The sequence below is a fragment of the Amblyomma mixtum genome, chromosome 5 (assembly GCF_055824585.1).
Source record: "Amblyomma mixtum isolate Tamu chromosome 5, ASM5582458v1, whole genome shotgun sequence".
Taxonomy (NCBI): Eukaryota; Metazoa; Arthropoda; class Arachnida; order Ixodida; family Ixodidae; genus Amblyomma; species Amblyomma mixtum.
The window spans coordinates 168,713,634-168,736,320 of record NC_143016.1 but is presented as its reverse complement, the minus strand read 5'-3'; the positions used below and the strand labels follow the sequence as shown (position 1 = coordinate 168,736,320).

Below are 22,687 nucleotides of genomic sequence, written 5' to 3'. Positions count from 1 at the left end.
CCAGTTTCGTCAAAGAAAGAGAAAAAAGAAATAGGGCAAACATGGTTTTCTCATAAAGGATTTATTGGTTAGCGGCAGGGAGGCGGGGGGGGGGGGGGGGGGAAGAGGTAGCCGGGGGGCCAACCACTTCCCTCAGGCCCTTTCTTCTTTATCTCGCTATTCCTTTCACGCTACTTCTGAAATCTTGAAATTATAAGTAGTTTTAGTCAAGACTCGCCCATATTTTCTGCCCCACATCTTACGTTCACTCTACTATGCCTATATCCATAGCCACATTTCTTACTTTATTTCCTCCTGGGGCAGCACATATTCAACTCATCTGTATCCCCTCCGACGTCTCTAAAATCAAGGACTTCGATTAATGGCTCATAGCCCATTTTGCTGCCATTCCTTGCCGCTTTACTCCAGTCTACATGTTCTACAACTTAGCCAATTACATAAATTAAAATCATTACTTATTGTTTATCGAATTATTCATCATGACTTAGAACTAGAAGTCTTTCCCAACAACTGTTTTTGAATGCTAATGAAACTAGGTTTTCTGAGCGTCTCAACCTTCTCCTACCGAAAGCTCTAAGTAATTATGGAAAATTATCCGCAATATTCGCTGGTATTTCAATATGGAATGCTTTACCACATGAAGTTAAATCATCATGCAACAGTTTCATTTTTTTCCATCGTATTAAAAACTTTTTAGAATTGCAAATTATGGACTAACTCTGTGTACCCTAATGTATTTTTTTCCGTTTCTTGATCCACTTTTGTTGTTTAATGCTTCTTGCCTTCGTTTGTACATACGCGATTTTATGATTGTCTTTTATCGTTGTTTGTAACTAGCAACCACTGTCTTAGTATCTGTTTAAACTACCTATTTAGTGTTAGGAGGTCCCCCTGACGGTTTTTTGACCATGGGACCTCCTAGAGTACAAACTTCAATTAGTAATTTTACTTGTATTATTGTTCAATAAACTTGACTTTACTTGACTTGACTTGAGTTTTTAGTGCGAATTCACTACTAGCTGCACTCCCCGAGTTTCAGTGGTGCTCTGTAAAACCTCTGAGTAACAAGTATAACAGGCTGCCTGGGTGAGTGGACACCTCAGTCGCGCTTTGAGGTGCATGGCGGTGTTGTCTACCTGCACAAAACCGTGCTTTCGCACAATATTTCGTGTTAGCAATGTTAAACCGCCACCAATTTTCGAAAGCTCTTTATTGCTTTAGCACTGTCTGAAGGTATGTACGGGTCTCTCCATTCGAAAGGGAATAGAGTTTGAGCGTTAAATTAATGATTGCTTCATAAGTATGTTAAGGAGTAGTAGTCCATAACTATGTTATAAAACACACTTTAGGGACCTGTTCGTGGATAGCAGACAAATGTAAAAAAGCAAGAACATTGTCACCTCAAGTACTTCGTGTATTTAATAGTCCATCACATCCGTACAGAGGAACATTCGCAAAGGAGGTGTCATTAAATTAAATTGCCTTGAGTCCTGTAATGTCAGCGCATTTTAATCCAAACGTTTCGATGGAGTATAAACCAATATAATACGAGGCAATTTTCTTTTGGCGCTGCAGGTAAAACACCGCCACGCTTGTGCGCCGCGACTTCAGCCCTGTGTAGTTTGCCAGGCTATTCATGACGCACTCCTGTCAAGATCTTATTTGCAGTTTGTACTGTTAAAATAATTCTATACAGCCCTTGCACACTGATTAGCAAAAAAACTAATGTTTTTAATTTTTCTGGCTGTAACTAAAGCTTTCGGCGTACTGAACAATGTAAGCATACTCTGGCGCAGAGTTAAAGGCCCATTAAGAGGAACTGGTCCTCGATCTAATCAATCTATCACGCTTATGTTATTACAGTGGAGTGCAGTGAATTGCAGTGACAATAGCGTGCCATCCGCTCAACATATCGCGACACCTACGTCCACAACAGCTCCTATCAAAAATAAAAACAAGCAAGACCTGAGTGAAAGAGATTATCGACACAGCCGGTCACACCTCGACACCTTCGCATCTAGGCTAATTTGCGTGGCCTTGCAAATCGAAGGTTCCCAGATTCCATCATAGTTGAGTCTCGCCAAGTCCACTGGATGGACTCAAGGTCGGGCTCGACAGCCCATTGCTGACCTTGGGCCAACTAGGAAATGCCTTGTTTCGGTTTCCCTGTCGTGGCTGGGCATCATCATCGTCATCATCAGCCTGACTACGCCCACTGCAGGGCAAAGGCTCCTCCCACTTGACTCCGATGGGCCAACGCCGGTGGTGGTCAGTTCAGCCCGTGGCGGACGCCCAGCCCCGCCTACGGCAAGCCGAACACCTCGACCTCGGCGAGCTGCAGGACGTTCTTGAGCGGCTCCTGGCAGTCGGTGCAGTTCTGGGTGATCTGTATGGAGACGTAGCGGCCGCGCACGGGGCACGGCTTGCACTCGAGGAAGGCGAGTGCCTCTTCCTCGATGCCGCCTTTCTCGTGGTAGTGGCACCGGGTGTTGCCCTTGAAAGGCACGTCGTTGAACTCGGCGGTGATGGGCAGCGGCCCCACGCGCACGTCGAAGTCGTGCAGCCGGTCCCCTGCGAAGAAGGCGCAGAACTTGTCGCTGAGAGTTTGTGCGCCGAACCGTTCGACATTTGCGCGTTCCGTGTGCGATGGACTCTCAGAGATGCTGCGAATTTCTTGGTAACTGCAAGCTTTCTCCTCTCTGCCCATAATTAACGTCGTAATGAGAAGGGCTTAACCGCCCGGATGGCGTTAGAATTCGCAGCAACTTTGATTGTACTTTCTATTTTTATATCTAAAACTGGTAAATTGGTTTTCGAGGAAAGGAAATGGTGTAGTATCTGTCTCACATATATTGGCGGACACCTGACCCGCGCCGTAAGGGAAGGGAGGAAGGTTGGAGTGAAAGAAGAAAGACGGAAAGAGGTGCCCTAGTGGAGGAGGTCTCCGGGATGATTTCGACCACCTGGGGATCTTTAACGTGCACTGACATCGCACAGCACACGGGCCTCTAGAATTTCGCTTCCGTCGAAATTCGACCGCTGCGGTCGGGTTCGAACCTGAGTACTCCGGTTCGGTAGACGAGTGCCTTACCACTGAGCCACCACGGCGGATTTTTATATCTGCATTTTTATGCTTTGCTCAAATAGGAAATGCATAAATGCAATAAAATACTAAGAGCACATTTCTACTTCGCAACGTTTCCTTTCATTAAGTGGTCAGTATCCAAGTGGAGTTGCTTACACATGAACGGCCTTGAGCAGAAAGATCACCAATTGGGGGTCATACAAATATCATACAATGATCGTACCAATGCTTTACGAATGTCATACATTCTTAAAAAAATCATACATACGTCGTACAAATTCATTCAATATTATGCAGGGTGTATGACGAAGAGGGTAGGAGGTTATTGCATCATACGGTTTTTTTTTAAAGTAGAGTAGTCCGTTATCTGTAATCGTTCTTCTTTGCAGTTTTCACTGCGCAGTGTCACACCCTGCACATTTTGTAGTTTGACCGTCCTCGCCACTTTGGAGCCTGCACAATCCCCGTGTGCTTTTTTCGATACCTGGCATCAGGAAGAAGATAGACTTATCGCCGACAGAACTACAACAAGTCACTCTTGAATATTTTCATGAGCACCATGCATGCAAACCGGGTGCACGTTTACACCGACGGCTCAGAGAACCCTATCACTTCATCTGGCTGCGTGGTCATACCCGCAAGCACTACAGAAATTAGAGTTAGGACAGGTCACCCCACTTCTTCGACGGGTGCAGAACTCACCGCTCTTCTTGTAGCCATTGATTACATCAGTCAGCAGCGCCCTCAGCGGTGGTCTATTTTCACCGATTCTAAAGCTGCCCTCCAAGGCTTACAAGCTGCTCTTCGCCGTGGAGCCCATGAACAACTGGTCGCAGAAATTCGACAACTACATCACTCTGCCATCAACAAAGGACATGACATTATCTACCAATGGCTACCGGGGCACAGCGGCATAGCAGGCAATCACCGCACGGATGAGGTCGCGCGAACTGCTCACCACGACGGCGATTTTGTGAGGATCCCCATTTCGAGATCAGACGCAGCGAGCAGGCTTCGCGCACTTGCGCGGGACATCACGCTTGCCGCGTGGAATTCCGGCCAATTTCGCAATTACTGTTTAAAATTCTTGGACCCAGATCTGAAGCTCCGGCTACCATCAGGCCTACCACGACGAGAAGAAACTTTGCTGTGTCGCCTCTGGCTTGGTGTAGCTTTCACCAACCACTACTCATTCTTAATCGGTATGGCTGATAGCCCTGCATGTGCCATCTGCGGGCATGACGAGACTATAACCCACATTCTTTGTGACTGCCCTGCCTACACCACCGAAAGGCAGTCTCTCAGCCGTGCGCTGGAGCGCCTAGATACACGCCCACTCACGGAAATGAAAATTCTCGGCCACTGACCGCGGCGGTCGTCGGCGGAGAAGGCCTCCAAGGCACTGCTCCTTTTCTTGAGAACTTCTGGCCTGCGGGATAGGCTGTGACTTTAACGAAAAGTGACGTTTTAGAGTGACTTTAACTTTCTGTTACTCTCCTTTCTCTTTCTTTTTTTTACCCCCTCACTCCTTTCCCCCCGTGTAGGGTAGCAAACCGAATGTTCTTTCGGTTAAACTCCCTGCCTTTCCTCTTCTACATCCTCCTCCTCCTTTTTCATTTCTTTCAATGTACCCTGCGGGCACTGTAGACTAAATGATAGAAAATGTGTTCTTTGATTGCTGGCAGTTCCTTGCTGGTGTTCTGTTTAATCTGTATTATTTCTGTGCTTGTTTGTGTTTGTTTGTTCAAATAAAGTACCGGGTTTGGATCTTCTACTTTATTTCTATCTTGATGAACTGACGTTTTGTCGTCCAGCCGTGTTTTCAGCGTTACGTTGTTATTCTTGGAACCAGTGTTACGATTCATGTCCCTTTCCGATTAGGGGTGAAAAAAAAAGCGCTCAGAAAAAGATTATTGCTGTCCTTTGCCGTTTCTTCATCATTTCTTAAGCTAACAAATCCCTTGGTTTTCTAAAACGTCATCTCCACGATGCGCCCATGCATGTTAAGTTATTAGCTTACGAAGCACTTGTGAAATCGAAATTAGAATACGCATCACCCATTTGGCATCCACATCAAGCTTATCTGACGAACGCATTAGAAGTTTTGCAAAACCGCGCCGTCAGATTTATTCATTCTTCATACCATTACAGCACGAGTGTTACGTATCTGAAATCGCTTTCAGGCATACAGTCACTCGAGCTGCGCCGCCGCACAGCCAGTCTTTTATTATTTCACAAGTTATTTTACAGCCATCTACGAACTGCACCCTACATGGTCCGTCCGGCACGCATATCTCACCGCACTCTCCAACTCCAGATCAGCCGTCCAAGTGCACGCACAGTCACCTTCACAGCTTCATTTTTTTTTCACGCACCGCCGCGGACTGGAATGGCCTTCCCGCTGACATTGCAACAATAACCTGTCCCGCGAACTTCGCACGCAGAGCTAACAGCTTTTTGTCATCATCATAACGCATGATTACTTTGTCTCACCAAACGTTGTACCCACCCCTTATGTAATGCCCCTGAAAAGGGGTCTCTGAGGAAATAAAATTGGTTGATTGATTGATTTTGTGTGCGTGATGGCCTCAACGGCGTCAAATAGGCGCCTTTTCTCTCGAATACATTAGCAGATATTGCCGATATTACAATAAAAGGGAATTGGTGTTGCGTGTACTCCCGTTGTGCTTTGATGAATTATTTTCGTCGATATTAATCTTCCGCTGTTCTGGAGAAAAACTGCACATAAAAGTGTCAGTTCCAGGGAAAATGTTAGCTAGTGAATATTAATGTACTATACGACTCCTCAGTACACTCTGGATGCCTTCATTTATTTTCCCAGATATGCTGTTTAGTTATTGTCAAGAAATGCCAATATATCATTTTTTGTTCTCCGCGTTTCGAGTGTTTTTAGGTTATCTCGACGAATTAACCGAGACGGGAAGTCTGCTGTTTTATGTTGACCAAATATAAACCTAACTGCTTTCTACTTGGCTCTCTGAAGCTGCACAGTTCCTTTCCCGATATACGGGTCTCATACAGGCGAAGCGTATTCTAGTAGATGTCTTACTAAAGTACTGTAAAGTTAAAATCGTAATGCTCATTGAGGAAGTTTTTAGTTTTCTTCCTAAAACCCACAACTTTCGTGTGGACCATTAAGAGTGGTGAATTTCAATGCATGAGTTATGCGCTCTTGAAATACCTCCGCATGCACTGCCCACATGCGTATGTGCAACATGTACAGGTGCCGTCAAAAGTAAATGGAAGGCAATGTTAACGGAAAAATTTAATCATTGCCCGCTCAATTCATGCATCCTTGAATACATATGTGCAGACTAATTGTAGTTTTGCGAATTGCACTGTGCACCAACAAACACGGACCACTATGCTTCAGATTTAACGAAATTAAGTTTTTTTGACAAAGTTGCCTTATATTTACTTTTGATGGCGACTGTACGTGCGTTCTAGGCCAGCATACACGGTAAATAACGCGGATAGACGCTTGTCGCACGCGTACCCCACTCCTTGCGGTTGCGGATGCGGATGCCGGTGACGGTGATGTCCTGCGCCAGGTCCACCATCCACCAGGGGAACAGCTCGTTCCAGTAGGAGTCCAGCGTGTGCGCGAAGTAGGGCGGCTTGAGGCCGTCGGTGTTGTGCGAACCGTCCACCGCCTTGTCGGACGTGTACTGGATGCCGTACAGCTCGTACGTCGAGCTCTGCTGGGTCTTCTTCTTGTAGGCGTAGTTGATGCCCGTCCCGGTCTCTGCGCGTGCCCCGCGAGAACGATTGCATTTGTTTGTCAGTATACCTCCGCGCCATTGCTGCAGTTACATTGAAGGATCTTGAGAAAAGGAGAAAACAAAGAAATAAACGCAAATGAAAAAAGCAGGCGGCATGGAGTAAGCAGAAATTACGACAACAAGAGCATCCACTATGGTACATGAAGCATAATACAAAGGTTCCTGAAAGTTTTTTCTGTTAGATTGAATTTTCCAATAAGAAGCCACCCAGAGTTGTACGTAGCGTATTTTAAGTAACTTATTCGTATCAATTATTTTTGTAAAAATTCTAATCATCGATTGCTTTTTCAAATTTTTTAAAATTTAAATATACTGTTTAATCCCCAGAGGGATTGTTTGATAAGGTTTCGAATGATAAGGTTTCAGCTAATTCAGTTACTATTTCTGCAATCTGTTGGTGGTAATCAGTAACTTTTTTTTCCAGAAACAAGTTGTAACCAACGGTGCAGCTTTGAGAACCTCAACCTGACGGCAAGCCCTGGGCTAGCGAAGATGTTTCTTTCGTGACCGTGCGACAAAGTGCGGGCTGCGGAGAAGCTTCGCGCGCTATGATGTCCAGACAACAAACGGATCACCGCTACCTTTACGGCAGTTCTCGTACCGGTAAATATCACGTGACCACTCTGTTGGGACCCCGCTTGTCCTGTGAGATGGCGCCGCAACTTTCCTCGCACTGCACCAAACTCGGAGGCTTCCACACAAGGCATGGAGCAACAAAGAAGCGCGGCTCTTCATAGAGGACTTATACACTAGCATAAAAGCATTGCGCACATACGAGCTGGTGCTCAAGTTGTTAATACGTTAAAATACAACCTTTCCCTATAGCGCATACATTGAGAAAGTGTTTAATGTAACTGCTGATAACGTTACGAGAAAATGTGGTGATATTAGCTACACATTTGAAAAACAACTCCTCTTCAAAATTACCACGCAACAAAATGTCAAGCAAGCTGCGGTAGTTCATCGTAGTATGTGTAAACTTGTCTTACGGACCTCAAAGTTCTGAGGAAAATAACCCAATTGTAATCGTTTACATTTCTGCAATTATTCAGTCACTTTTCTGGAGCTGTAATTTACTACTGCAATCAGTTAATTTCAGATGAAGTTATTGTAACTGTAATCACTTATTTATTTTCTGTATCGCGAACAAGACAGAATCCAATGCATCACTGAACGAATTAAACGCAAAATAATAGGGTAACATTAGAGTCTCGCGGGCTCTAGCTTCAGAAATCTGGAATACTAATGTCTCGGTGCTTCAGTACTTCCGGCGTACTATGGCCTCAACTGACGATGCGTCGCTCAACTTCTATTAGTTCATGGAAAATGATAACAAAGAAGCTCATGCGCACTGCCTCCTCTTTGGCAAGTATAGTTGAAGTTGCACTTTCTAGGCGCGTTCCCTGTTCGCGCTAAAATAATGTTCAAAGCACAGGTTAGTGCGGAAAGGAGATGCATACGAGACCGATAGCTTTTTTGAAAACATATAGTTTGCTCTTAGCAAATGACATTATTTTTGTTTTAGAGCGAGGTATACTGTCTCCCTATTCGACTTCTCCGTCTGAACCGAGAATTCCGGCATTCACCTGCTAACCAGGTGTTTTAGCGAAACATGCCAGTCATGAAAGCAAAAAGCGTTCTTGGAGTACAAAAAATGGGTCTTGTGACACTCTTGTGGCACCGTTGGTGGACCTAAGGAAGCATGAATCATATTATCTAGAACGCTCATTACCTCTGTTATAATAATTAGCTTTTAACTAATACACTTCGGACCTTGGTTGTAGTTAGATGGTGGTGATTGGCCGTTAGGAATAGACATATTGTTTTTCGAATTTTGTAAACGGGGTCTACATTCAGTGCATTAGCATTAGCGCAACGGAATCTGGCATTTTAGCCCGTCATTCCTTGTTTACGCGGTTTTCGAATAACGCGTTCATTCTGAAAGTGTTATTTTGAGACAAAAAATTCGCTATAACCCGCAGGAACTATTACTCGTAACTGCGCTCGGTTCGATGAACATAGAATTAGATTCTTCAGTGATGAGTATTGGGGCGATATTAAAACGCGATCTTTTTTATTGCGATTGGTTTGGAAACAAAATTATCAAGCATTACTTGACTATACAACAACCACCAGCATCACCGGAAACGGTATTTTTCACAGATATACACAATCTCTGGTTTTTATATTACATCATTCATAAAACTCTACATCTAATCGAACATCCATTATTATATAAACAGTACAATTATTTTTTTTCAATGAGTTAGGAAATTTACATTCCGAAATTAAGTCTGCAAACGCGAAGTAAGGACCTCAGGCGCGCGCCTTGCACTTGTGCCAACTGTGGCTGGGAAATTATTTCTTTTGGAATTTCTAATTTTTTTAGGAATTTTACCTTTAATATTCATTAGTAAAACCGAAATGTGGCACTTTGACCTATTGACCTTTGGTAGTGTTCCGGTAGTTTAACATTTATTTTTTCAATATTCCGCATTGTTTGCGCCGCTATTTAGGTCGTTATTTCATAATTTGTCAATGTCTAGAGAAATGGCTCAAAATGATGTAGATTGGACCAACACCGTTCCCACTTCGAGCTGTTGATCGATTCGTACTCGCCCTGCCATATGCTAGTCGTGTTGATTAGCTCAGTTGGAAGGGCGTCTGCCCCGGTGCGACGCCGGTCCCGGGTTCGAACGGCATACCAGAACGAATTTTTGTTCAACTACGAAGTTTCTTTGGAAGCAGTAGAGCATTCCTTCGCAGCCAAAAGGCCACGCTTGAGTGGATGCTATAGCGACTAATTACTCCCTTAATACCAAGCTTGGAGGACACCCCTAAACATGGCACCAAGATTAGATAACAAACTGCTACAAATGTTATCCAAACGAAAATACAAGAAAAGAATGGGCTTTGGTAGGGCATACAATGCGACAAACAAATAGCTGATGGTGGGTTAGAGGCACGGAGTGTATTCCAGCCGGGTCGGCCGAAAGCTGTTTGGAGGAATGTGAAAAGGAATTTCGTAGGGTGACGAGGTTTGCGCAAGACAATAAGTGGAGAAGAATGGGCGATGCCCTTGCACTGCTGTTAAAGTAATCCGGCTGAGGACGATGACGAAGGAGAGCCTTGTTTGCTGTCACATTTGCCAGTGAAACCATCTTAGCTGACTAACCGATCTAAATGTCCAGGCGAACCATCTGGCAGATTTCTGTCTGACTCGGAATGTAAATTTGTGTTAATATGAAATAAACGCCAACGAAGTTCTTGTAAGAAAACACACCTTTCTAAATCTACTCGGTTTCTTCTACAAGGCCTCACTGAGCTTGAGTTGTGGCCTGACTTTTAAACACACGTAGAGTCGACTGTCCGGTCTCTGACAGTCGGTGTAGGAAGAGGGAAGGGTTCCTAGCGAGCGATTGATATTCCCTCGTGTCTGCTGATTGTTCCATCGCCCAAGCGAGGGTTTGGCTCGGCAACACAGCGGTTTTGTCAAAGTCAATCCTGTCTTCACACGCCTCGAAGCGCTACGGCACCACGCTTCGCTCACTGTTAATTTGACTGACGTTCCCTTTGTACGGCCTCATTCTTTCTTTGAAATTCTTTGTTTCCCCATGGTACGACGGTTTTGGCGTTCATTTCATTTTTCATCTCAATATGCAATTTTTAATGAGGACTGCATCTCTCTGTTCCTCAACCTCCACGTCTTGAGCAAGTTAGTTATCGATACGATGCTCGCGAGAGTGATCGACAAAGCATTAAATGCACTCACCATTGTACAGTGTGTCCTTGTAGCGATTCTGGAAGCGTCATTCAGCAAGGGAGAAAAAAAAAAAACAACAACCCACGTTTGCATAATTCTGCGTCGACTCATGCTTACACTCGAGTGCTGTGCAAGGGTATTCACCAAGCTTTAAATGTGACGAAGGAAATGAGGTCATGAAAAATTGATTGTAAATTTCAAACTTTTAAACCTTTAATTTATTTTCTATAACCACTAGCAAGTTTCAACGAAGACTAGGTTTAAAAAAAACGCGAGAAATGGCTACTGTAGAGCAGGTTCATTAGTTTCGCCATGAATACGTTGCTGTTGCATAGAGGGCAGAAACTGGTATTCAGGCGTTTGGGACGCAAAAACAAAAATACACGGAATTTTACATTTTAATGCAGTGGCACGTGTAAGTCCTCGCTTGTATAAGGGCTTTAGATTAGCCATGTGTGGACTCACGGCACGCTCGTAAGGCTCTTTGTGTTTAATCTATTAACTGTGTTCGGACCAGTGCAATGTCCGAGTGCCGCGGCTTGCCCGTTGGAGCAGGGCACCGGATTCAGCTGGTGTTCTCCTGAAGTTTCAAAACGGTTTGCAAACTTTTTTCTCTGTGAGCAAGAGAAAAACTTAAAAGAAAGCGAAAAGTGCAGATCATTTACACCGTGGTGCAGATTTAGCAATCGCACGTTTAGTACTTGTAGCTTTTCACTGAACCTGATTACCTGCACGTAAATCGACACATGGACTGAATTGTTTCTTGGCTTTGCGTAACTGCTGCCTGAGTGTGCTAAAAACTTTACAAAGATTTCGCTGTCGTGATCACACAGCATGTATTGAGAGAAGGAGAGAGAATGTGGGGTTTTCACGAAAGTTTGATGTTAATAAAGATGATAAATATCAGCAGAAGCGCAGTGACAAAATTTTATTGGTGTGATTACATTACCGCATTGGTGAGCGCTATCTTTAAAATATTAACTGTGAATTTGTTCAAGAATTGTTTGGCTCGAAGGGAAATTTCTGTCTCTGACAGAAAAAAATTCTACCGCAGAGATAAATGACGTCTGCTTGGCCGCTGAGCGCTTTGACTTCAGAATTGAAGATCGTGTATTAGAGTAGGCATGAAATGGCACCATTTTACCGGGAAACCTTCCAGAAAAGGTTGCTATTCGTAATCATGATACCTTAGTTATCTAAGGCTTGGTTAGAAGAAAATTCTTGTTATCATAAATAGGTTTAATAACTTTGTAATTCTTTACCACCTTGAAAACATTGCTGCGCTACCGGAAAAAGAGCGAAGAAACTGCGTCAACGGCACAGCAGTGTGTAAAGCATGCCTCCGCCGCCGCCGTGCAATCTGTGCTGGCCTCCGAAAGCTACTTTGTTCTGGAGAAGAGATCAAAGTCGGCACCACTTACCGCGGCGTAGTAGACGTATCCTTTACTCGTGAGAGGCTTGCCATGCGGAAACGGCGTCATCAAGTCGCACGCGTACTTCTTGGTATTGGATATCCTGCGTAACAGGACACACATCTCTTTGTGCATGCGTTCAAAGTGCTTTGCTTTGAAAAAGTAATTTGAATACAGCAGCAATGACTAAGCTTCAGGCGGAATCTGCGTGTGCGTTTTGTTAGTTCGGACCAGTACGCTCCGTTTCATCCCGCTCTCGAAAACGTTCCGCCTTCTCAAGCCTCTCAAGAAGCCCAATCGACGCGATCTCTTCGTAGTGACCACTAGGAGACTGTCCATGGCGTAAGTGGCGGACTGGCCAGACACGTTAGACGTTGACGAGATACGTACGTGCGGCATTTTGAACGGAAAATGATGTACCAGACTTGCCTTATTACAGCGCTTGCACTAACAGTGCCAATGGCCGAGTCGCCTTTGAGGTGAATGGACAGCAGGCAGCCTACTGAGAAGCAGTTGGAATTAGCTACGGTTGCATTCCACTTATCCATCGTTCCCGGTTTTGACATAAAGACCCTTGTTTCTTTATATTTTTTCTCTCATTTCCTCTTCCCATGGGCGGGTCACCTATTAGTTTTGTCTGCATCAACACCTATGTGACCGCATCTTTCTCACCGTGTTTAGTTGGCGCGCTAGCTGTAGGGATGGCAGCTTTTCTCTTGTTGAGGCGTTGTTGTCTCGATAATGAAGAGGTGAGGGCAAAGTGCAAAGCCGTGCTTAAGTGCATTCATCCAGCTACCTCATTCTCATTCGTGCATGTGTTTATGCACATGTTTATGCACGGGCAATATGAAAAGAACATATTTTTTTTACAGTGAAACCTGCAATAGCTTAGAAAGCCAAATGTAGGGTATACAACGGCGGAGTCAATGTCACATAATAAATCGTTTTTTGAGGGAAGGAAACGGTGCAGTAATTGTCTCGCACACCTCGGTGGACACCGGCAGTGCGCCGTATGGGAAGGGAGGAAGGAGGGAGTGAAAGAACAAAGAGAGAAAGAGGTGCCGTAGTGGAGGGATGATGATGATGATAAGCATTTAATAGTATTTACAGAGAAGTTGACAAGGCAGCAGCCTCTGGTGGGCCGCTCACTTTAGAATACTAGGTGGAGTCCCTTATTCAGGGATCCCATTGGTCTGGACGCCACACGAGCTCGCTGGCTGCGTGGACCTAACGGCCCAACAAGCCCTGGTTCAGTGAGCTCGTATGGAGGCCTCCGAAATAATTTGGACCACCTGTGGATCTTTAACTCGCACTGACATCGCACAGCACACACCACGCATCATCGCGCGTTATAGCCAGGAAAGGAGGAAATCCTGCAGCAAGGAGACTGCGGAAAATTAGGAACGAGTGAAAGCCTCCTTGTCGCTGTGGTAACGGTTGGCGGAGCGCGCTTCTCTTACCCAGGGTTGCCAGATGGCTCCGACCTCAGGTAGCCAAATTGGCCTCCGTAGTAGCCCAAACGTAGCCAAAAGCGAAATTTTTGCGTAGCCCAAAAGTAGCCAAAAATATTTGTTTTTTGACGACATTTCTTAAGCATATTGAATTAATTTTCGGCAAGAATATTTACATATTAGATTTATTTCACGCAGATGATGTCTGAGGGGGTGCGCACGGCTTGTTCTTTGCGTTGTTACGTTTCCCATCCGTAATGCGCGCTAACCAGTGCGGCTAACAGGTGCGGCTAACCAGGTCCTAAATACGGAGCCGCAGTACCACTTTGCAGGCGCGGCAGTAGGCCATATCACCTGAGGCGGGTGACGCCCGCCAGTCTGCATGCGGAAAAGAAAGGCGGCGCTAAAAAACGCAATTGCAGCTCTAGTTTAGGGATATTTCACCTTTTAAATGTTCGCTCGCAGATTAGACACATCGACAATGGAAATACCTTACTGTATACTTACGCAGCCTCACATTTCAATTTTATGCTTTAAGAGAAAGGTTCTCAGTGAGAGCGTCGCCTCAAAGCATCGAGCATGCGCCTTCTTGAAGCTACATTCTACGATATGCATGAGCTCAGAATAAATCAAGGAGATATGCCATTAGATGATAATCTATATCGATTTTATCTTCAGTCTAACAGCATGTTCACAATAATGAGAAAAACAATTACCCTTGAATTCCGGCTCCTTTTTCTATTTATTTTTGTAGTTCCGGATGCACCTACATCGTCCACTTGCCCATTCTGAAAGTTCTCGTAGCGACGGATCTAATGCTATGTCATGCCACTAACTTCCGCCGCCTTCGATAGTTACAGTGGGATCCGCGCAGCGCCGAAGGATGGCTCCGCATGAGTGCACGCAGATTACGCAACGGACACGGCGCTCTCGCGTCGCTTGAAATGAATCTCGAGGGCTGCACGTGTGCCTCTTGAGGCTGCAGAAAAAGCGTAGGCTCTTGCGAGTGGCACGCTTGCTGTGTCCACCACGAGAATAGGAAGAAACAGAAAAAGACCTTATTAATGCGCGTAAGCATTACTTGCCTCATGCGTGTCTTGAGCAGAATGTGTCCACAGAACCAGAATAAACAATACAAGAAAAGAACATGCCTGCCGGTGGGTTTCCAACCAGCCACCTACCGCAGCCGAAGCGGACGCCCAAACCACTAGGCCACGTCTATGGTTAACGGTTAACACGTGAGGATCACGAAACCAGGCAACAGAAGCGAAATAGTAGCATTTAATGCTTACGCATTCGCATCACGTAGGGAGACTTAAGTTCTCTTAATGTTTTCTCTCTATTCTGGTACCATGGTTGTCATGGTCACCCGAGGTGCACCGTCAATACGGGAGAACGCTCACATGTCCAGACGGCAACAGTCTATATTCGGTGGCGCGCGCGCGCGGGGGGGGTGGCGTTAGTTCGCGGATTAAGTGGAATCCATAGGCCGTGAAGTGTTTCCGGGGGGCAACTTTCACGTAGTGTCCACTCTTTAGAAATCGAAAGGCCATGATCCTTGACCGCCTGAAGTACAAGTTTTCTCGAACACAGCGTTTACAAATTGTCATTTTGTAGCAGACGCGTTCAATTTCTTTAACCTTCTATAGCCTGCATTTTGATTCCAGCATGCCTTTTATTTCTGTCACTGTATAATTGTAACAGAGCACATTATAACTACTTTAACTTTTTTTTTCACGCACGAAAAAGATGTAGCCCAAAAGTAGCCACATAGCCGAAACGAAATTTCTGACGCCAACACGGACAACAAGTAGCCCAATTTGGCTATTAATAGCCCAATCTGGCAACCCTGCTCTTACCACGCGGTTTAAGTGTCCACCTACGAAGTGAGCCAGCTATGCGCCGTTCCTTTCCTCGAAACGAAGTGAGTGAGTGAGTGAGTGGCAACTTTATTTATCCCAAAAGGCAAGATGACAGCGGTGGAGGGAGAGAGGTCCTAGGCTAGATTGGCCTCCACTACTCTCCCCACCCAGAGATCGGAGGGGGGGGGGGGGGGGGGAGGACGAACATAGTCCTGCATGATGCAGTCGAGGTTGGCTCTGGCCGGGCAGGAATTACTACCTGAGCAGGGATAGATAGCTGGATGGATGTGGTGGCGTGTTTAGACCACGAATACGCTTATTATAATTACCAGTGTCTACCTTTATTCACAGTCTGGATTTGAGGGAAAAAAATGCGCATAACTGCCACACTTAGCCAGTGGGCGCCTGCCATTTGTGAGCTAGTTACGTGCAAACACGCTTCACGTAACGCCGGAGCTGCGGTCCACCATGCGTCCATGACCAGGCTGAGCATGGTGACAGTAGCGTATACATTTTTGCACGATGTACTTTCTACGTAATTTGATTTTGGTGTAACTGTAGTCCGGCTCTGAAACTGTGAATCATTGTACGACGCCTGCTCATTTGGATTACCCACGAATCTGCATCACTTTACTCACTTTGTGCCCAGAAGACAGAATCAGTGCGCACCGTGACGCGGTTCCACTCACCTGACGCAGGCGCAGGGCGGGTTCTTGTCGCACTTGTTGAGGCAGTCGTAGACCTTGTGCCGGTCGGGCAGGCGTCCCGCCTTCTTGTCGTGGCGGATGGTGCCGGCCGTGGTCATGTAGCCCTCGCCCAGCACGCTGCTCGCCTGCCAGGGTGTTGCCAAAATAAGTAACCGCGCACATTTCTTTCAGGTCGAGCCTTATACACACTACCATGTAGTAGTCGGGGAGACGGCTCTGGGGCTACGGCGTTCTGACGCCGAGCACAATGCCATGGGTTAGATCCCGTATGCGGTGACCGCATTTTGTGACGATACGCAAAAATGCCCTAATACTGAGGTGCAGGAGCATGTTTAAAATCTCCGAGGTGGTCGATACTAGCCCGGACGCCCCTCACTACAGCGTACCATGTAGTAGTGATGTCGCTTTGAAAGGCAAACATACCTCAACTTTAACTCTTTATAATCCGCAGTTTTCTTGCGAGGTAATGTAGGAAGCGTTCATAACCGCGACTCTTTGCATTCCCTTATTGACACATGTAACCCTGACATCACCGCGCTCATCGAAACATGGCTTCATAGTAACATTCAAGACAGCGAAGTGATGAGGGATTTATCATGATAACACTTTTATGCTTTTGGTTGCGACCGCACGCAACGCCAAGGAGGCGGTGTACTGCTGCCTGTTTATAAAGCCATTAGGTCATATCCAATCCACGTTGATACCAATTTTAAAAACATCTGGGCATGCGTCGAAATCCACTACCGTAAAATAATTCTTGGTCTATGTTATCACCCCCCGAATTTCGCATCAAACTTCTGCGAACAGTTGCACAATGCTGTTAACAGCGCTCACTTCCGACGTCTTAATGCTGATATTTTCTTACTCGGTGTCTTTAACTTCCCCAACATTTCTTGCAATCCGCCTATTCTTAATCCGTTCTCCTGTGTTAGTAACGAATTTTGAATCTTTGTTAAGATTTTTCTTTCCCTGAGTCACACAACCTACTAGGTTAACTGAAGCTACTGCTAACACCTTGTATTTAATACTAACATCATGCCCCGATCTCATCTCCAATGTAACATACCTGTCCGGGATAAGTGACCATTTAGCTATTTATTTTGAAATATGTGCCCCACGCTTTAAAATTAACAGGAGAATTAAATCGATGTGGGACTACGACAAAGCTCATTTCAAGGCTATTAACACCTAGCTGTCTCTATTCCTTGACGTCTTCCTGAATGGTTTCAAGCGATCAAGGCAGCGTCAGCGCGATGTCCAGTTAGTTCAAAAAGGTGGTTAAGCAGCCAGGTCTCGCGCATTGGTCACAACTGAAAAAGTTGGTCATCGACTTCTCCCTTCAAACTTTCCAAGCTAAAACATGAGCCTAACCTTTTCCTTTGTCTTAAACAATTTCTTTTAAATGGTTCCCAGTTTGTAGCAGCCAGCAGTCGCAGCTCTTCATTATGTTCCGAAGACTATGGTGTGCCTCAGGGCTCTGTGTTGCGTCCTTTGCTGCTCTTAATACACATTAATGACCTACCTGATTGTGTATCTTCTAATATAAATTTATTCGCGGATGATTGTATTGTCTTTTGTGAAATTAACAGTTCGGATGAAACTAATCCTTGCAAAATGATATGGATGCTATTACTAATTGGTGTGATCTGTGGAAAATAGATCTTAATCCAACTAAATGTTAAGCCTTACTTGTCTAGAAATTCTTCCAATCCTAGCCTTTATTACCTAAATAACTGTGCTCTCGAATTGGTCATTTCATATCGTTATCTCGGCATCGAAATCTCTTATGGTCTTACTTTGGTCCTTTCACATTAACACCATAATCAACGATGCTAATAGCCCACGAGTTTGTTCACAATAACTTCCTTCGTTTCATTCTGCAAAGCTATCATCCTACTGCTAGCATATCAGTCAAACGCATGTTAAACCTACCTTCATTAGCTCTTCGTCGGAAATTTTCTCGCATTTGCTTATTGTATAAAATTTTTCAAATTTATCTTAAGGTTCGTAGCGAACTTATCCCTTCGCCTTAACACATCTCATCTCGACTGGACCACGCACACCAGGGTAGGAATCGCACCATTCAGGACAAAAACATGCAGCGACTCCTTCATTCCCCGAAGATCCAAAGACTGGAACCACCTTCCCGTATCGATTGCCAACATTGAAGACATTCCTCATTTTCGAACCGCATTAGTCAACATTGTATACGTTGACCATTGACTTGTCTACTTCGCGTCTCCTTGTGTGTTTTGTATTTGTTCCACTCCTCCACTCTCCTCTAGTGCCCCAGCCCTCGAGGGCAAAATAAATAAGTAAATAAACCGCCAAATCGATTCCAGAAGAAAGCTCTGAATTTTTTGGCGATTTCTGGCGAAAATGATAGTTGTCAGGATTAAAACTCAAGCTAAATGCGCGAAATGCGTGTTTTAATGCACAATAAGTGTCCCCAATGCTAGAAATTGCAACCAACGGAATTGCTGACCGTAACTCGTCTTTGGCGGTGGAAGCAACGCAGCATCGGGCCGGACGAGTGTGACTCGTCATTGGCGATATTCGTACAATCTCCCAGGACGGGTGCTACATGTTTTTGATTCATGCCGGCAGCGAAGAAGCACAAACACAACGAGAAGGAAAATGCAAAAACACGGACGAACGCTGTGTTCATTCTCTTATTGTTTGTGCTTCTTCGCTGCCGGTATGAATCGAGATTGTTGCCAACTTGACCAAAAACGTGTTTTGCTACATGTTTGAAGTTTGTAGACGTGTGTACTGATCTATGTAAGGAAAGTAGATGATTCACAGGGACCCCTAGATTTACATCCAAATAACTGGTTTTCTTCTGTGTTCACTGGGGATGGGCAGCACGCGGGCATCAGCAAGTGACGATATGTTCCCATGAAGAACGACTTTGGGCATGTTTTAACATATGCTAATGCTATTGAAAGGCAGTCACTAATGGTGACTGTTGCAAACAGAACTCCTGCGTTCTTAACGAGTTATTGCGCTTCGAATCTTCGTACGGAACAAAATATAGAATACAGAACGTAAATTACACCTGTCATTGGTAATTATACAAGCGCTGTGCTGACAAATTTTCTCTAAAAACCTCAGTAAAAGAAGCTATAAGGGTGTTCGGTGATAGCTATATCACGGTCACTGTACATTAAGTACTTCATCATGGTTACCATGCCGAGTGACCTGCCACTTTGGCATTTTCTCTCAGCGCTATGCACTAATAATTTTTGTAATGACGGCACGAGCACTGCACTAGTTTCTCTCTCCTCGAGAAGAACGGCAGGAGCCGTCCGTCATAGGCGCAGTGATTTTCTGTCTACCAGCTGGAAACGGGACCCCTGTACCTTAAGCGCATGTCTTTCCAGTAACTCGTGCAGCCAGGGGCGTCACTAGGGTCGGCAGAACCCGGTGTGATGGCCCACCTCGTTCATCAGCCACTTTATGTTGATGCCCTGCTTTATAGTGGAAGTACTGAAGGAGTACCACCGTGGAGACAAATAATCCAGGAAAACATCGCATAAAACTGCTGCATCTCCTCTCAGCGTGGTGCACCTCCCGCACCATACTAGTGACGCCTCTGCAGGCAGCTGTCAGGATGCGGCGTTACACACGTCGTCGACCTTCTTTAACGGATTCTAGTAGTGCGAAAGGAGGAAGGGGCCAGGCTGTGGGGTAAATTTTTGCGACACGTATTCCGGATAAGTTTATCGCACTTTGCATTACCTTTGTTGTTCACTCTAGGCAATGAGGGGAATCAGGCTGTAAATACGAGGCGTACTCACAAAGTAGGCGACCATGACTGTAGTCGCTATGGCGCACTTCAGCAGAAATCTTGGAGAACAGCAGTTGCCGACCTGCGGTTTACGAAGCGAAAAGAAGCGCATTAATATTTTTTCTGCGAACTTAACGCATTGTGCACTACATTTTGAGGCTTGCTCTACGGCTTTCAATGTTAGCGATTTTTGTTCAGGCATGAATTGTAGTTAAAAACAGCGGAGCAGGTGTAGGCACATGTTCAGATTTGCATTTGGTTAAAGCGAGTTGCTGTGAGCTTGTTGTCTCTGCATTTTTTTTTTACCCGGTCTCGAAACGAGACGAGGAAAATTCGAAGACAGACGCAAGACGCTCGAAAACTGCGTTGAAAAGCACTTGCGTGTTCTAAGGCTCGCGAAATTAATTACTTTAAAGCTGATCTACCCTCCGTTTCATATATAGCAGGGAACGCTGCCAAAACTAGTGCGCTTGTTTGTGCCCAAAAAGTAGTTCGCCGTACAACCAGAGTGAATGCATTTCGTTGCGACCAACCTTAAGTGACATGGCTGTCACCTCCTCCACTTAGTTTTGCCTTTTGCCATAATTTCTTCCTGTGACTCATCGAGACTTCGAGAAGCAAGAATTACATGTGGCAATATGATACGCGGGTGGCAGTGCGGATCACTCTCAATCCGCACCCAAAACGTTGTCAACACTCAGTGAAAATTGTAGGCAGAGGGCCCGAACACTGAGCGCCTCGCAGCTTCAACCGTGAAGGCAACACTTCCCCTTGTTTTCGTCCAAAAATCACCGAAGTTTCGAGAAGAACAGATGATACGTAGCGCAGCCATTCATATGGTTTCGCTACCTCACTACTTCCGCGGCCTCCGAAGCGTTGCCGGTTATGTATGAAGCGGGCTATGGTCTGTAATAAATGTTTTTACTGCTTAACCATTACCACATTTGCGCAGAACAAAAAATAAAAAAGAAGAAAAATTTACCGTCCCTTAAGTATGGACAGCTGCGTACAAGTTGTTTTAGAGCAGGAAGGTAGCTTTGGCAGTATTTTACCGGAAGCCCTCATGCGTAATTACGGACCCCCATAATGCACGTCAAAGCTATACCAGAGGAAGGATTCGAAAACACGAAAGAAGAATACTCCAAAGTAGAGAAGACAAAGTCCATAGTCATACGGACCCCGAGACACTCTACGGATGTTGGAAACGAAGGCGCTCACGCCGCTGCCCACGCGCTCTTACTTCGGGTCCGAAAACATTCGCAGAAACATAATGATTCAAAGCCGCTATTAAGCTGCAGGGAATTACTTCCACATCTGCGATTAACAAGGAAATCATACGCCGAAGAGCACAAAAATATAATCAGGAAGCAAACGGTCATCCTCAGGAAATGGTAATCAAATACTTATCAGCCCAGTCAAATTCAGTTGGATATTTCCGAATTCGTAGGATACGCATTGCGCCTTCTGCAGTGAAGTGGCTGACTTGTACCATAAGGCATGGGCATGTGAGGAAAACTCAGCTCTACAAAGAGTCAATAACCGAACGGCTGTGGACTGGGAGTCGGCGCTGCCCAGCTCACATTCGGAAGACCAGCTTCCGCTGCTGAACCGGGCAAGAGCGGCGGAAAAAGCGAATGGGCTTCTGGAATGAGAGCCCACCCAAGTAACATCAATTTATTCGGTGCAATAAATGTTTTTTTCACTCACTAAGGAAGGCCGCAAATAATTTCTCAATAGATCCCTGCGAGAGCAGCTCAAGAGATGCAGCGCGTATATTATCTGAATAATATTTGATGGTTGGTTTATGGGGGTTTAATGTACCAAAGCGACTAAGGCTATGAGAGACGCCGTAGTGGAGGGCTCCGGACAATTTCGACCACCTGGGGTTCTTTAACGTGCACTGACATCGCACAGTACACGGGCCTCTAGAATTTCTCCTCCAAAGAAATTCAACCGCCGCGGCCGGGGTCGAACCCGCGTCTTCCGGGTCAGCAGCCGAGCACCATAACCACTGAGCCACCGCGGTGGCAAAAAATATTTGAATTGTTCGCAGCAAAAAGCTTTCGCTATTTTTTATATTTGAGGTTTATAGATACGAAACCTACAGATATCTCGATGGTTATACAAAAGGAGGTTCCCTATTGCAAGGAGTGTACTGAGACCTCCTATAGTGACAACAAAGACAATGTTTACAAAGTTTTCCACACCATAGAAAAATAAAAAAATATCAGCGTAAGAGAAAAGTACCCGCAGGTGATTTGTGTCTGTAGAAAACACGTGGCGCTATGTGCATTTTAGGGTGAAATTTTCTAAGCAACAAAATAAAAATACGGAGTGAAGTCATAATCACAGAAAGCACGATATAGCAAAAAAAAATCATAGTACAATAAAAATCCAACTGTGTTCGGTGTCCTCTGTTAAAAAGTATTCGTTCTTAGCCGCCTTATATTTGGTTTCAACTTCTCTCAACTTTCTGGTGAGAAATTTCTTCTTTAAGCGACTGGCGAGTCGCGGGACGTCTAGCGCACTCGAGCGGAAGCGACTGGCCGCAGTTCTTGGGGAAGTGGCAAGAAGTGCCTCGCAGTAGCAGAAGTGATCATTTCACCTCAGTGATCTCTGTCTGACCTCTACCTAATAAAGAAGTGCCGACCTCACTCAAGTTCAACCTCAACAGTTGAGGTTGATGTCTTAGCCCCCCCCCCCCCCCCAACCTCACTTTTCCTGAGGCCACTGGCGACCTCACTCAATCTCACCTCAACCACAAATTTTGAGGTACAGGTGAGGGGGTCAACCTCATGACAGCAAAAAAATAAA

General features: G+C 45.2%; 1 protein-coding gene across 1 annotated transcript in view; it reads right to left on the bottom strand.

Moving 5' to 3' along the window:
* Window positions 1–1,401: 1,401 nt before the first annotated feature.
* The window catches only part of LOC149344630 (uncharacterized), a 37,788-nt gene continuing 16,502 nt past the window's right edge, over window positions 1,402–22,687 (bottom strand). Inside the window, exons 2-7 of the mRNA XM_089542643.1 lie at window positions 19,884–19,955; window positions 16,066–16,208; window positions 12,073–12,166; window positions 10,661–10,688; window positions 6,603–6,851; window positions 1,402–2,571 (exon numbers count right to left, since the gene is read on the bottom strand). Of these exons, the coding sequence (XP_089398769.1) occupies window positions 2,303–2,571; window positions 6,603–6,851; window positions 10,661–10,688; window positions 12,073–12,166; window positions 16,066–16,208; window positions 19,884–19,955 (855 nt within the window). The 3' untranslated portion in view covers window positions 1,402–2,302. The remainder of the gene's footprint in view (window positions 2,572–6,602; window positions 6,852–10,660; window positions 10,689–12,072; window positions 12,167–16,065; window positions 16,209–19,883; window positions 19,956–22,687) is intronic.